The sequence below is a fragment of the Mustela nivalis genome, assembly GCF_964662115.1.
Source record: "Mustela nivalis genome assembly, chromosome: 17".
Taxonomy (NCBI): domain Eukaryota; kingdom Metazoa; phylum Chordata; class Mammalia; order Carnivora; family Mustelidae; genus Mustela; species Mustela nivalis.
In genome coordinates, this window is record NC_139036.1 from 7436728 (window position 1) to 7453542 (window position 16815).

General features: G+C 40.4%; 1 protein-coding gene across 8 annotated transcripts in view; it reads left to right on the top strand.

Annotated features, from left to right (window-relative positions):
• Positions 1–16815, top strand: part of MAP2K4 (mitogen-activated protein kinase kinase 4) — a 132619-nt gene that overhangs the window by 85284 nt on the left and 30520 nt on the right. For 7 of the 8 annotated variants that reach the window (XM_082708444.1, XM_082708445.1, XM_082708450.1 and 4 more), the window contains 3 exons: positions 9498–9617; positions 11949–12000; positions 15761–15888. In XM_082708444.1, coding sequence (XP_082564570.1) covers positions 9498–9617; positions 11949–12000; positions 15761–15888 — 300 coding nt within the window. The remainder of the gene's footprint in view (positions 1–9497; positions 9618–11948; positions 12001–15760; positions 15889–16815) is intronic. The other variant, XM_082708446.1, reaches the window with a different exon arrangement.

The following is a 16815-nucleotide window of genomic DNA, read 5'->3' on the forward strand; positions in this document are numbered from 1 at the left end:
GGTTTCATAGCTTTCCTCAGAGCAGTGATTGAATCATACTTAATACCGAGTCTGGAAGCTGACTTTTTTGCCATTGTGTCCAGCCCTTTACACTTCTTTCTGCAATGGAACTGAACTCAAGTTAAAAAGTCCAAAGTACAACTTGGATTTGACATAGAGAAATTACTACGACACCTAACTGCACAGGTTTCTAAACTCCTGGTCAGACTTTGTGGACAGGAAAACAAAGATCTTGACCATAAACATATCTTCTAGCCTGTAACTGGCACCAGCGTCTGCCCCTTCCATTTATCTTACCAACACTGCAACCTAGAATCACTTAAAAACATGTCCTTCAGTATGTACATTTTCAGAATTTAAAAGCACGAAACGCTTACTTCAAGTATCTTTTGAGCCTGGAGAAATTCTAGTGAGGGAAATGCTATTCTGAATAACTTCTGGTTATAGAAGATCGTTGGGTTGTATGAAAGGCATTGATAATTAGCTGACTTGAGTGCTCTCCTCCCTTTCTATCCCTGATCCTGCTCATGTTCTTTCCTTTCCTTCCCCCTTGCACAGCCTTATGGAGGTGAAATCAACATACGACAAAATGCACATATTTAGAGCGTACAGTTTCAGGTGTGTGAAATCAACATACAACAAAATGCACATATTTAGAGCGTACAGTTTCAGGTGTGTGAACAAGCGTGTACACCTGTGGGACTATCGCTGTAAGCAGGATGTGGACCTTTCCACCACTCACACGTTTCCTTGTGCCCTGCAAGTCATACACACTTCCCTTCTGCTGCCGCTGGGCTGCTTTCTGCCGCTAGAGATGAATGTGCATTTTCTAGAATTTCATGTAAATGGAATCCTACAGTATGTATGTTTTTTCTTCCTTACTCTGCGTGATGGATGTGGCGGGTGTCAGCAGCTTGGTCACTTACACTGCTGAGCTGTGGAAGCAGTACTCCGTGGTGGGGGTATGCTGGAGGTGGGTTTCTCCCTCACGGGCTAAGGGACTTTCAGAGGTCTCTGTTCTGTTATCTGGTACAATAACGCTGCTGTAAGTGTAAGTGCAAGTCTGTGGCGGATGTGTTCTCTCAGTTCCCTCAGGTACATACCTGGGAGTGGGATGGCTGCCTCACCTGGTAGGTAAATGTTTAACATTGTGAAACTTGTTTTCCAAAGTAGTTGTACTGTCTTCAACCTTCACCAGTAATGTAAGAGACTTCTCTTGCTTCCACACTATCCCAACACTTGGGATGGTCTTTTTAATTTTTAGCCATTGTAATTAGTGTACCCTGGAATTTAATTTTTAAGATAAAAAAAATTGTTTTAAAGATTTTATTTATTTGAGACTGTGCACGTGCATGAGCCGTGGTTGGGGGGGCAGACTCCCCTCTCAGAGGGGAGCCTGACGTGGGGCTCCATCCCAGAACCCTGGGATCATGACCTGAGCTGAAGGCAGACCCTTAACTGACTGAGCCACCCAGGTGCCCCAAGGTTGATTTATCTGAGAGCGAGCAAACATGTACACTCATATGATAGATAGTAAGCAGTAGGGGCGGGGAGGGGCAGGGTAGAAGGAGAGAGAAAGAAGATGTTTCCTGCTCAGCGAGGAGCCCCACAAGGGGCTTGATTCCAGGACTCCGAGATCATGACCTGAGTCCACATCAAGAGTTGGCTGCTTATCCCTGGGCCACGCAGGCACCAATACATTTGTGTTTCTTTAATGGCTATTGTTGAAAGCTTTTCATGGGCTTGTTTACTAACCATATGTCTTGTCTGATGAAGTTCCTCTTCCAACCTTTGTCCATTTTTTTTTTAAACTTATTTTTTTGTTTGTTCCTGAGTTTTGGGAATTTTTATTTTTTAATTTTTATTATTTATATTCCTAAAGATTTGTTTATTTGAGAGAGACAGCCCATGCACAGGGGCAAAGGGGTGGAGGGAGAGGGAGGGAGAGTCTCCAGTAGACTCTGCTCAGCAAGGAGCCCGACGTGGGGTTTGATCTCACAACCCTGAGATCATGACTAGAGCCAAAACCAAGAGTCAGACATTTAACTGACTGAACCCCTTGAGAGTTTAAAAAAAAAAAAAAATCTATTCTGGATATAGGTTTATTATCAGATGTCTGACCTGTGCCTTATCCATTATACTCTTTTTTTTTTTTTTAAATTTTTATTTATTTATTTGTCAGGGATAGAGGAAGAGAGAGCGAGCGAGCATAGGCAGACAGAGAGGCAGGCAGAGGCAGAGGCAGAGGGAGAAGCAGGCTCCCTGCCGAGCAAGGAGCCCAATGTGGGACTCGATCCTAGGACGCCAGGATCATGACCCGAGCCGAAGGCAGAAACTTAACCAACTGAGCCACCCAGGCGTCCCATCCATTATACTCTTAACAGCATCCCCCCCCTTTTTTTGGGGGGGGGAAAATGAAGGTTCTTAATGCTATTGTAGGCAAATTTGTTAGTTTGTTTTTTTAAATGTGTTCTTGGTGTTGTATCTAAGGAATCTTTCCTTAACTCACAGTCGGATTTTCTCTTACGTTTTCTTATAGCAGTTTTATAAATTCAGGTATCACACTTATATTTATCATCCATTTGGAGTTAATTTTTATGTGGTGGAAGGTATGGATTGATGTTTACTTTTGTCCTGTGGGTATCCTTTGCACTTGCGTCAGAAGTCGGTTGTCCCATGTGTAGGTCTGTTTCTGGACTGTCTGGTCTCTTCCATTGACCTGTTTGTTCTTCTTTGTAACAGTTCCAAACTGTCGTGACCTTCCGCTAGTCTTAACATCAGGTAGTGCTGGTTTTTAAACTTGATTCCTTTTAAAGTTGTTTTGGCTCTTTAAGGTTTTTTTCTCTTTCTTTTGTTTTGTTTTCTTTGTTTTGTTTTCACACTGAGTATAGAACCTAATGCAGGACTTGAACTCACAACTGTGAGATCAAGCCGTGACCTGAGATTAAGAGTTGGATGCTTAACTGACTGAGCCACCCATGTGCCCCTGTTTTTCCAATTCTGTATGAATTTTGGAATATGCTTGTCAGTTTCGACAAAACATAGTCCCTGGTATTTGGGTAGGGCTTAGGCTGAATCTGGAGGACATTGGAAGAGTATCGGTATTTTTTTTGCTTGATTCATTAACATTTCTTTAATCTTTCTCAGCAATATTTTATAGCTTTCACTGTATAGGACTTTCACTTTTTTTTTGGTTGAATTTATCCATAAGTTTTTAAATATTTTTGGTGCTTTAATAAATGATATTTTAAAGAAATTTGTCTCCTCGTGTTTTGTGACTAATATAAATACAAATTGATTTTTTTAAATCTTATGTACTGTAACCTTGCTAAACTCCCTTCTGAGTTCTGGTAGCTTTTTGTAGATTCCATCAAATTGTAGATTATCATGTTGTCTGTGAGTAAAGAGAGTTCACGTCCTCTTTCAGTTTGGGTTCCATTTATTTATGTCTTGCCTTATTGTGCTGGCTGGGTCTTCTAGTCCTCAGGTACTGTGACAGTGCCCATCCTTGTCTTATTTCTGATCTTAGGGAGAAAGAATTCAGGCTTTTACTGGGAAGGACGATGTTAGCTATAGGATTTTCATAAATGTTCTTTATCAGATTGAAGAAATGCCCTTCTATTTCTAATTTGCTGAGATTATTTTTCTTTTCTTTTTTTTTTAAAGATTTTATTTATTTATTTGTGAGAGAGAGAGAGTGAGAGCGAGCACAGGCAGACAGAGTCAGAGGGAGAAGCAGGCTCCCTGCGGAGCAAGGAGCCCGATGTGGGACTCGATCCCAGGACACTGGGATCATGACCTGAGCCGAAGGCAGCCGCTTAACCAACTGAGCCACCCAGGCGTCCCTATTTTTCTTTTTTTAATCAGGAATAGATGTTAGATTTTTTTCTCAGTCTTCTTCCACATCTTTAAGGTGATTATATGATGTTAAAGAAACTCTTTTTTTCATATTATAAGTTACACATACTGCTTTTCTTATGTTAAACCAACCTTGCATTTCTGGGATCAATCCACGTGATTATGATGTATTACCTTTTTAATATATTGTTGGATTAAATGTGCTAAAATTTTATTTAGAAGTTCTTTAAAAATTTTTAAAAATTACTTATTTATTTTAAGTAGGCTCCATACCTAATGTAGGGCTTGAACTCAGGACTCTGTGTTCAAGAGTTGTGCACTCTACCGACTATGGCAGCCAGACACCCCTATTAGGAAGTTTTCTATCTGTTCTTGAGAGATACTGAGCTGTAGTTTCCTTACGATGTTTTAGTTTGGCTTTCGTATCAGTGCCTGGACAGAATGAGTTGGAAAATACTCCCTCATTTGCATTTTCTGAGAGACTTTATGCAGAATTGGTATTATTCCTTCTGTAAATGTTTGGTAGAATTCACCAATGAAGCCATTTCAATTTGGAGTTTTCTTTGTGGGGAGATTTTTAACTACAAACTCAGTTTCTTTCAAAGATAGAGTTCTATTCAAGTTACGTTGCTTTTGGAGTGAAATTTGGTAGTTTGTTTCTCTGAAGAAATTTGTCCCTTTCCTCTGAATGGTCAAATTAATTGGCAATTTAATAGGTAATTTGCATCTTTTCTATTTTTTCCTGGTGAGTCTGGCTAGAGATTTTTCAGTTTTTTATCTTTCAGTGAGGCAGCTTTCAGTTGCATTAATTTTCTGTATTGTTTTTGTTTAAAAGGTTTTTCATTCTGATCACTCTTTCCAGTTTTCTGTGCATTTTGTTTAATTTGCTCATCTTTTTCTACCTTCTTAAAATAGCTTTTGCTTCTTTAAAATTGTGTAATATTTCAAACTTGCAGACTCTTCTAGGGGAATTACAGTGTTCCCAACACCTCCAATGAGCACGTTGTTATATTTCCTCTTTAAATCATAGATACAATGGAAGCCCCCATCCTACACCCCCTTTCGCTTTACAGAGCTAAACTCTACCTTGAAGCGAGTATCTCCTTCAACTGCTTCATTTAGGCTTTCGACATACATATCTTTCCCGAAATAACACTTGGTATTGCTTTCTGTATTCTTAAAGTTTACATAAATGAAATTATCCTGCATCTATATCCCATAGCATTTTTAATTCAGCAGAGTTTTCAAGATTCATCCATAGAAATGTAGATCGTTAATATATAGATTAGATTAATTTATTGTTTTATTTTATTGGTTGATGTTTTAAAGTAGGCTCTCTGCCCTGTGGACACACGACAGGACCCCAAGATCAAGAGTTGCCTGCTCTGCTGACCGTGCGGCCAGGCGCCCCGATCTGGTTCATTTATCTTAACTGCTGGGCAGTATTCGCTAATTAAATACAACTTGTTTAATGTTTCTTTAATAATCCTAATATAGGTTCTTTCTCATTTTTTGCAGTTATAAAGTATAAAAATAACCTTCTTTTTGCATTTCTCCTTGGGACGTAGGTCGCAGATTCTATATAGCCTGTCTCTAGAAATAAGGATGTTAGGTTACATGGTATGAACTGTTTCCAACTGCATATCCTTTTCCTCCTCAGTGTTGCGCTAACTTCTGTTCCTACCCGCAAGAGTGAGGGTTTGTTTCCACATCAGGAATCGTATTCAGGTGTCGGCACTGAAAGCTGGCAGTGGCTGACTGAGTTTGTGGTTGACGTTGTGAAGGTTGTCCTGTGGTCTAGGCTGGCTTGTGGAGTTCAGCTGTGATGTCCACACAAAGGAAGGGAAGAGGCAAGAACCCAAAAGGCTGCTTTGGAATCGACAGCCAATTGTGTTGACATCTTGTTGGCCAGCCTTCTCTGCGCAGGAGACGGGGACACGGAGTTTCAGCTGGGCGCCGTGTATGGAACACAGAGGGGGTGGTTGCTGGACAAGCCATAAACGTTTACTGACACAAATCTCATTGCTAACATTTGGTATTATTATATGTTTCATTTTTGGCAGTCAGGTGAGTTTGAAGTGGTACCTCACTTTTCAAATGACATTTCCCTAATTACTGGCCAGGAACAGAATTTTTTACATGTGTGTTCAGGTCTTCTTTTCTGTGACTTGCCAATCGAATCAATATCCCTTTTCCTTTATTCTGTTAAGTTTTGTCTTTGCCTGATTGATTTAGCATAGTGCTTTAGTATTCAAGGTATCAATTCTTTGTTTATACCCAAATAGATACTTTTGTCTTATCTTTGAACTTCTGGTGCGGTATCCTTTGTTGTACAGAAATATCCATTATAAGGGGGTTCAGTTCAGCAGATCTTACCCTTTGTAATGTGTCCTGTTCATGTGTGATTTGGAGAAGGAGTTTGTCCCCTACCCTGAAGTCCTGAAAAACTCTTATAAAAAGGTTTTTAACTTTTGCTTTTCAAAAAATCCATTTGGGATTTTTTTTTTTTTTAATTTTTATTTGTGAATGATCTGAGGTAATGACCTAATTTAACTTTTCTCTGTCTGGAAGGCCTCTGGTCCCAGCAACAGTCATTACATATTCCATGCTTTTGCAACTGTTTTGCTACATCTGCCGCCCTTCAAATCTCCACGTGCACATGAACTTTTGAATCTGTTCTGTTGTATTTTTACTCCCCCTGCATCATACCTCTGCCTCTTATTGTGAAAGATCTTTAAAAAGACTTTGTCTGGTAGACCAGGCTTCCTTCTTTAAAAAATTGTCTTGGCTATTCTTGACTCTGCTTTAATTTTTAAAAAATATTTAATAAACTTATTTGAGTGAGAGCGCATGTGGATGCTTGTGGGGTGCGGCAGAGGGAGCAGGAGGGAGAGAATCCCAAGCAGATTCCACACTGACTGTGCAGCCCGATGCCAGCCTCTATCCCAGGACTCTGAGATCATGACCTAAGCTGAATCCAAGAGTCGGACACCCCACTGACTAAGCCACCCAGGTGCCCTGGCTCTACTTTCCTATGTAAGTTTTAGGATCAGCTTGTCCAGGTGCATGATAGTTTTGATTAGAATCTGCTTGAGTTCTTAAGCTAATTAAAGGGAATCTGACATTTTCATGATCTCGAGTCTTTGCATTCATCATGTGCTTTGCCTCTCTGTGATCACTCGTTATGTCTTTAGTCACATCTTACACGCGTTCTCATATAAATGTTTTGCTGCCTTTGTTAAATACATTTCTAGGTGCTTTATAGTTTTTCTTTGTATTGTGAGTGGTGTCTTTTTGAACAGTTAACTTTTTAAGAGTGCTTCCTGTTGGCGTATAAGCATGCCTTTGTTTTTATCTGGTTCTTGTCTTGAGGAACACTTGATCTTAGTGGGTTCAGTGTTTTATCATTTCCACCTTTCTTTCCAGTAAATCCATATTTGGTGATTCCTGCTTTTGCATTTCAGTCGGTGGGTATCCCGTCTTGTGCTTGACCCTGGAAGTAAGGTTGCTGTCACTGCTTTTTGAGGCAGCTCAGACCATCCACCCCCTGCCCCTTTTTTTACATGCAGCTCATTGCTGCTGCTACCTATGCTCTGTTATGGCCAAAAGGAACCGCCAGAAGAAATAAGAAGGTCACATCAGGTTCTGTGCCTTATCAACCACAAAGATCTCTCTGGGGCTGATTGCGGCTTTGTTCCCCGCTCTCCCTACCCCCAGTTCCAGTTTATTTCCCACCTTTATTTCCCCTGTTCTCCGTCTCTCTCCCTTGGCCGCCTTCCTGTTTTTCCATCCTTCTCCTTTCTCCCCCTCATTTTCTTAACTGTCATTTTTCATACCTACCAGACACTTTATTTTGTACTTTATGTATGTTAAGTCATTTGATTTTTGTTCTGATCTGTTAAGGAAGGTAGGGCAACCCTGTTTCCAAGATGAGGAACTGAGGGGGCCCAAGCTTATGTAAGTGGGAGAACCTGAATAGTAAGTGAGGCCTCTTAGACCCTCATGTCAGTGATCTTTCCACATCACTATTCTCCTGGAGTTAAGGTCCTTCCTTAGTGTTTTTCTAAGTAGATGAGTTAAGTGCACTGCCTTTTGCTCTTATAAAAAAAAAATTCTAATACACCTGTGAAGATGGTGTCTTTAAATTGGAATAAATTCAAGTGTTTGTTACGGGCGAAGTGTGTTACTCAGTCTTTTATGAGGGTCCGTCTGCTAGAGCACTCAAAAGAAAGAGCTGTAGAGAGAGAAGAAGGACTTTAAGTGAAGAAAATAGACGTTCCCCGTGGCAGATATGTTTTACATGTAAGCATTGTGTGGAGCCACGTAGCTACATGTGTGCGTCAGCAGGCGTCTGTCCCCAGGGCACAGCGCTGTCACTCGTCTCCGTGTTGAGCCCGGCATGACCGCTAGTGTTGTTCCAGCAAGCCTCCGTCCTTCAGCGGGCCTTCATCTCCTGCACAGTCAGTCCAGGTGGGAGATGAGCGGTCAGACATCTCCGAGGATGCTGCCGGACCCATCCGTTAGTAACACATGCACACTCGTTTGAGACCATTCCCGTCATCGTACCGATAGCTGTCTTTATGCTCGTGAGGTCCACTGTGGCCCTTGTTCATGTGTTCGCATCCTTTCAGAGAGTCAGAACCGTGGTGTCTGCCTGTGTGCTGTTTGTTCTGCACACCTGTTGCGAACCATGTAGTTTTCCACGGAACGTCATATTAGATAATCCCTTTAATGGTGCGCCGTTCCCTCTTGTGAGATCATCCAGTGCTTTTGAGTTTTCTTTGTTTTTTTCTTTTTGGAATTTATGGACTGTTTGTTTAATTAGATTTCTAGTTGGATGACTCTATCAGAGGGGATAGATACTTCTGTTTCTCTTGTTTTATTGTCACATTGCCTTCTGCCTGATCTAAAACACACGAGGATGCTGCCTGTAGTGTTTGGATGATTCAGTTAAATTATAGCCAGCATTCGTTCATCTGGGGAGTGTTTATGGAGGCCCCGTGCTGGCAGATTGTGTTACTTAGGTGAGGGAGATGGAGGAAAAACATTAGCAAATAACTTACATTTTCTATTAAAAGATTTCAGCGAAGAGCAGGGTGAGGGGGTGCTGGAAGTTGGCGTGACCTGCATTTTAAAGGTCAGCCGCGGAGAAGGCGCCATGTATACAAGAATGTGAGGCATTGGTGTTGCTCTGTGTGTTTTTTTCCTTCCTTTTCTTTTTTTTTTTTTTGACTAATTTTACAAGCTTATATAGAAAGTCTAGATTACTGTAATCTACTTTCTTTGTTAATGACAGCAGTTTCCCACATTTTCTATGTTTCTATTCAATTATGGCCACATTTGATTATTTAATTATGGCCACATTTGATTACTTTTATAAATGCACAAATGTTTCTGAGCAAGACTGGCCCTGTCTTTACAGTTAAGAGTGGGGAAATGAGGCAAAATAGGTTTGCGTCTACACAGGAGGAGACTGTTCTGCCCAGGGCTCTAATGAGGGACCAAGAATTACCTCTAGTGCAAGATTAAAAATGAAGAAAAAGATTGCTCTTTCTCTAATTGTATTCTGTTTTAAATAAAGGAAACATGGTACTTAATACTAAGATGCAAAGGAATAACAGATATTTGTTATTTTGTAGGGTGACTGTTGGATCTGTATGGAACTCATGTCTACCTCGTTTGATAAGTTTTACAAATATGTATATAGTGTATTAGATGATGTTATTCCAGAAGAAATTTTAGGCAAAATCACTTTAGCAGTAAGTACCTTGTTTTTAACTTGTTTGTTCTGTATATATACTTATATAAAGATGCTGCTGGAGTTTTGAATGCACCTATCTGAATGTCCTTCACAGAATGTTGTTGACCTTCTTGGAAAATCATTCATAATAGGAAAAGAAACAAAATCACTTCTGTGGGGTTGTTAATACAACAAGTCATAAGAATAGTTTTCAGAATATGTTCTACATAAAAACTACAATATTCTGTTCATTAAAATCGCAATGAACCATAGTAGATTATGCTGTAAACAAAACCAGAAAAAGAAATTTTCTGTTCCTTTTTAGCCCTGTTGCTCTAACTGCTTTCGAATTGGTTGTGTTCTCACCGTTATCTCTAAGTTGATCAGGATCATAGCATTCTCCTTGAAGTCCCTTCGTTGAAACTCTTAGACACAAAGTATCTTTCCTGTGGTCTAAGATTTGAGCTGTCCACTGTGGAAAGTTTTGACTAGCAATTTCAGGACCCAACATTGCTACCAATTTGGCCAATTCACTTTTGCCAGAGCACTGGAAAGAAAAGAGGTAGTCTTTCACACGGGGGTTTGTGGTTTTCAAAGTGAATTCCTGATCATTTTCTTTCCTGCTCTGAATCTTTTAGTTGACAGAGGTAGTTAACAAAATTCTTTTCAGTGGAGTAAAGTAAGATTCTTAGAAAGCCCTAAGAATCTGAGCCAATGACGTAACGTAGTTAGTGGGTGTGTAAACTGAGCTTTGTAGGAAGTTGTAAGGTGGAAATTCTGATGGATTTAATTTTCTGCCTCTTCATTTCCTCCACCTCCAGTAGAGTTTGCCTGCTGATTGCCCCTGGATCCTTTTTGATTATTAAGAGTTAATGCAAAAATACAGAGACAATTTCTGAACTGTATGTTAGTTGTGAAAGGGGTGTGTGTGTGTGTGTGTGTGTGTGTGTGTAATAGGAATTTCAAAAATTAGATTAAAGTCATAATCTTACGATTCATGTTAGTATTTTAATTTATTTAGCCAAATTGGTATGTAAATCTAAATATTTTATGAGCTAAAACGTCATATACTCTTTTTTATGATTTTATAGAAAGCAGCTGAGTTATTTTAGAAATTTGTTTATTCTTGGGAAGATGCATGACATTTTATATTGATCAATTTCATCATCTCTCTCCCCAGTATACCAGACCCAGGATTATCTTGGAACTTTTACGGTTCATTATAACTGTAATGCCACAATAGTAGAATCATGACAGTGGCTAATGGTTTTTGAGTGTTTAGTTGCATCCGGCTAAGGTCTTACGACATTTTATCCTCATAGTGACTCTCTGTGGTGAATAGTGTAACCCCACTTTTTAAAGATGACAGATCTGGAGCTTGGAGAGGTTAAGTCATTAATTTGCTCCCAGGCAGCCCAATCTCAGAATTCTGCTCCTAACCACTGTGATGACAGGGTGATCGTGAGGTTGGAAAACATAGACAAAATTATTTTATCGTCTACTTCAGTCTATGTGATGTAGATACACAAGTAAATCTTTGGTTATATATCTGCCTGTGTTTCTAGACTTGGTGATCATCCTTTCTTTTAAGCATAACATTTAAAATTACTTTGTGTTAATTTTCTTTTTGCTGATTAATAACCCAATGAACACAACAGGCCCAGCTACTTGAAACATGGCAAGTTCTGCATTCCTGACATCCAGTAGCTTGCTTGATGGGGCGGAGCATTTGATAGCAAATGGTTGGCACGTTCTTTGGTTCTCTTTTAATTTGAGAGTGTGGGAAATTTAATTCAAGCCCCTGTTCCCTGTATTCCTGGAGAAATGCCTGATTTTGTGATCATGGGCAGTGATCAAACGATACTGTAAGTTGTGCGTAAGTTGCTGTAGTGGTTGGGCAAACATGCTCTGACTTTGCCAAAATTACTTTGAAGGCTCAGCGCTGGGTAAAGGTGGATGAATAATTAAGAGAAACTGAGGAAATTTAGAAAGACTTATTTAAATTAGAGTTGATAATGGAGCCAGACTGTGGACTCCATCGTACTGAATATTTCCATTCTTGAAAAGTTTGAAGATGCAAACAATGTACAACTTTGTAGTGACTTACTAAAAAATTTTAAGTTACCGGGTTCTGTTTAGCTGTCAGGGAACAGCATGTAAGAGCAGCTAAGTTTTCAGATCCAAAATAATCATTTAGGATCTTCAGTTAATATAAAAAGCAGACAGAATATTGAAATAATTAAGCTTTAAAGAATGTAAAAGTTACTAGGGCTGTTATCCATGATAAACACTGTGCTGCATGATTAAAAGAACATTAATTGCTTATCCCATCTTTGCTCTTTCTCCCCAGACTGTGAAAGCACTAAACCACTTAAAAGAAAACTTGAAAATCATTCACAGAGGTGGGTATGAATTCTTTTTTATGGATTGGAAATTAATATTTTTCCTTAAAAAAAGAAGTTAATATTCTTCCTTAATTGAAAAACATTATTGCAAATTACACTGTCTCTGTATAAGCTTTCCTGAAATACTTGTATTTTTGGCAAAACATACTATATGTACCCTAACACTATTATTACTATTTTTTCCCTAAAACTTTGTTTATTAATTTAGGTTATTTTTTCCTTTGAGATTCTATAAATTTCAGCTTATTAGTATATTGAGCTTAGAAACTGACATACATTTTGCTGCAAGGTTCTTCTTACTCTTCTTTGAAAATAATTAGCCATTTACATTTACTTGATAGATGATGTTTCTCTGTGTATACAATTGGGCCCAAAGGTGGTCCTGGGGACAGTCACAGGGTCTGGAGGATGGTATGTGGAGCAGTTTAAAGGACGCTACAGTCCCTTTCAGGTGTTTCTTCTTTACTTTAGAGGATATTTTTGCAAAGAGAGATGCTTTAGTTGTTATTGTACATTGGAGTTCTTCCAAAATGTTTGTATTTGCGAAAACAGTGATCTTGGCCTTGTTGGACATAGGTCCAAATATTTCACGAAGATTTATGGGAAGCCAGTGGGAACCATGAAATTAATTCAGCAAATAGGTTAAATAGTTACTCTCTTTATTACTATGCTAGACTCCGGGTAGTGCTGGTGGCTTTGAAGACGCACCTAAATTCACTTTCCTCAAAAAACTTGTAACAGACAAGCCCAGGACAGTACATGGCAGTGTGGGATTCAGCCTGACAATAAACAGGACAGAAAGTAAAAGGTCATATTGGGAGAAGTGGAATGCCTTACATTTTAGGAAACATAGTTTCTAGTGGTTAAGACCTCAGTAATTGGTGCATCTATTTAAGTAATTTTAGTTTGGGGTTAACTCAAGACCACTGAAATTAGTTACCCTTAAACATCAGAATATTTCACTTAATTTTGCTTTGGCTTAATGCTTATTAATAAACATAATTTTAGATAGATGGACTTCTTATTTTCTCTTTTGCCTGAGATCATGTAGAATCAGGTTCCTGAAGAAGATTATTTTGTTCTTTTTGTAGTTCATTGCATTCTTATTTTGGGATATTCCTTCCTTTTTGATTGTCATTTGCACTTAAGAGTATCACCTTTAGTGCATTTAACAATGACCTCTGCGATATTTGCCAATCACAGTGAAGCGCTAAGACAGTGCCTGAGGGGTGGCTGGATGAAAGAGAAAGGCTTCAAAGATGACTTTGGTTTCCCTATTAATAAATAAAAGCAGCCCTTTTTATTTAATTTATTTCATTTATTTGTCAGAGAGAGAGAGGGAGCACAAGAAGGGGGAGTAGCAGACAGAGAGAGAAGCAGACTCGCAGCTGAGCAGAGAGCCCGACACAGGGCTTGATCCCAGGACCTTAAGATCATGACCTGAGCTGAAAGCAGACACTTAACCGACTGAGCCACCCAGGTGCCCCAGTATAGCAGTCTTTTTTATTAATTAGGATCAGTGAGCTTTTTTGGTACAATTAAGAGTGCTTTTGATCATGAGTTACAAAAAATCCTAGTAACTACCTTAAACGTCAAGGAGATTCACTGTCTTAATGAATCCAAGGAGAGGTGGCTCTAGGCACATTATGTCTAGGGCGCAAGCTCCCTTCTTTTGGCTCCTTCCTTCTTAATACATTGGCTCCATCCTCTGGATGATAACAGCCAAAGCAAGTACCCAGCTCCCCAGTGTCACATGTAGACGTGACGGCCTCCTGGAGAAGCTGTCCCTTTTCCTGTGTGGCTGTCTTAGGGGCCGGGACATCTTCCTTACATCTCTCTAATGTTTTCTCTTGTCACCAGAATTGCTTCATGCCCTTACTCTAAACTGCTTTTTGGCACGGAGCGTCAGCTGACCCTGATAAGCTTGGACCAGTCAGGCCCCACTTTGGGAAGGTGTGGTTACAGCTACATGAAGCAGGAGGGAGACCTCCATAAAATCAAATGCAGGTTCCGTTAGAAGGGAAGGGGTGGGTAGATAGGATGGATGTTTGATAGGCAGTCGTAGTCAGCCTTGTCAGTGATGGCAGGAGACCTTTTCTGGATTTTTTTATAGATCTCCTTCTGAGTTACAAACAGATGTTTTGTATCTTGTATTTATTTGTATCTTTTATTCATTGAACCATGACAGTGACAATAAAATGGATAGAAGCACTGAGACAGGGATGGGGAATTCATGAGCAAAGGGGGAAAATTGACTCAACAGGGGATGAGTACACAGTGGCGGTGAATTCATGATCAGTGAAGAAGGGGTAAAAACCTAGGGTCCAATTTGGCAAGCCTGTAAAACCTGGAGAACCAAATGGGAGGGATTCTGCTTTCTCAAATTTGCAGGAAAGCAAGCACCCACACTTCCAAAGGGGTGAAAATGGATCTCAAGGACAACTAGAGGAAAGGGTTGGTCAGGGGAAACTTGATGAAGTCATCTAATGTCAGAAAAAATTGCTCAAGGAGAAATAATTATTAACTGATGCATTTATTGAATTTAAATAAAGTTCAGGTACTGTATTAGGTACTTTAATTTCCAGAATCCTATGAATTAGCAATTATTTTCATTTTGTAGTTACGAAGTTGTGGTTGCTGAGTCAAAGTTGAATCACTTGCCCCAGGTCACACTGTGTATTTGGACCCAGATTTTGAACCTTTGCTTCTCTGATCCCAAAGCTGTGACCTTTTTGATGGATTGGATTGGATACTTTCCTAAGTTAGCTAAAACTTGACTCTTTTTTTTTTTTTAAAGCTTTTATTTATTTGAGAGAGAGAGTGGTTGAGAGAGAGAGAGCATGAACCAGGGAGAGGGGCAGAGGAAGAGGAAGAAGCAGATCCCTGATGAGCAGGGAGCTGGATATGGGGCTCAGTCCCTGGACCCCGGGATCATGACCTGAGCCAAAGGCAGATGCTTAACCGACTGAGCCACCTAGGCGTCCCTGAGACTCAGCTGTAACTTAACTGTGGGTGTATAATTGTATAGTTTGCATTTAGGTGGATAGTCTTTGACATACTCTGTAGTAGCTTGGTGTATTTTTACAGATAGATTAAATTCATTCTTCATATTTTGACCAGTAAGTAGTGAATTTGAAGCAAGTAAATAGAAGTCTTTTGGTGAAAACAAAGAAAGCATTATAGAATGCCTACATATATTGTGAAGCATTTTTTTTAAAGATTTTATTTATTTATTTGAGAGAGCACAAGCAGGGGGAACAGCAGAGGAATAGGGAGAAGCAGGCTCATCGCTGAGTAGGGAGCCCAATGTGGGGATGCTTAACCAACTGAGCCACCCAGGCGCCCCTCTTGTGAAGCATTTTTAATACTAAGTTTTTAAACATTGGCATTCAGAGCAGTGTTTCCTCATTTTTCCTCATCTTCTCACATATCTGCATTTTCAGGACTTGGTCACTAAAACTAAGGCTTTTTGGTATTTGTGCTTACTATGGCTTCAAAATGTAGCTCATTTGATTGATCACTTTCTTTCTTTCTTTTTTTTTTTTTTAAGAATTTATTTGACAGAGAGAGATCCAAGTAGGCAGAGGCAGGCAGAGAGAGAAGGAAGCAGGCTCCCCCTGAGCAGAGAGCCCAATGCAGAACTTGATCCTAGGACCCTGAGACCATGGCCTGAGTCAAAGGCAGAGGCTTAACCCACTGAACCACCCAGGTGCCCTGATTGATCACGTTTACATGAAATTATCTCTCTCTCTCATAGATATCAAACCTTCCAATATTCTTCTGGACAGGAGTGGAAATATTAAGCTCTGTGACTTTGGCATCAGCGGACAGCTGGTGGACTCCATTGCCAAGACAAGAGATGCCGGGTGTAGGCCTTACATGGCAGTAAGTACAAAGGCCAGACCTTCCCATTTGGTAGTCTTTGCCCAGACAGCCTGTGCCCTTGGGGGCTCGCCTTCTCCCACTGATCACGCAGTTTCGCCATACTAGAACATTTTCCTCTACCTAAAAACCAAACTGAGGTTCTAGCTTCTCCATCAAACTATGACATTATCCCAGTGAAGTCCTGTTTCATTGTCATAGTCTACTCTGCTTGTCCGCTAGGTGGTTGAATAGTTCTCAGAAGGCCTCCGTGCTTCCCGCACCCCATGTGCTCGCGTGACTGTTGGGTCACTGTAGGGTCATGGATACTATGGATCACGTATCCACATCATCCATTCACACGTGGAAAATGTGGCCTAGGCCACTCAGGGATGCTTCTTTTCCAGTTGGAGAAGAATGGGAGACTGGAGTTCGCAGAGTTCCTAATTGAACTCAGTACAGCTTAGAGTCTGGGGCTGTGTTCTGCAGATTGTTGGCCCTTCCTCAGAGGTGGATGTAGCACACTGACAGATCCAAGGGTGGAGGTCTTGAGCGCCAGCCTCAGGGAGACTGCCTTACAGCCTTCCTTGTGTGTCATGCTCCTCTTACCCCCGCGAATGCACATGCTGTGCCTACAGCTGGATTTTGATTTGTATTTGATTGGAAATTTAGTGTCTATATTTTAAGCATTTCCCCTAGCTGTCAGTGTCTTCCCTAATGTGTCCGTGGTTCCTTGGGGACTGGCATGCTGCTCTGACACGGTGACACATGGGCTTTGCAGACTGTTGAGACACTCCCGTCAACAGTGCTGGCTGCAGTGTTTATGGACTTGTGTGCGTACACACGTCTGTGTGCACGAAAGGAGGCGTCCATTTAAAGTTTGGGCTTTGTGGATGTTGACTGGTGAGGCAGATTATTGGGGAAATGTGGAAGGTCTTGCATTCATCCTGA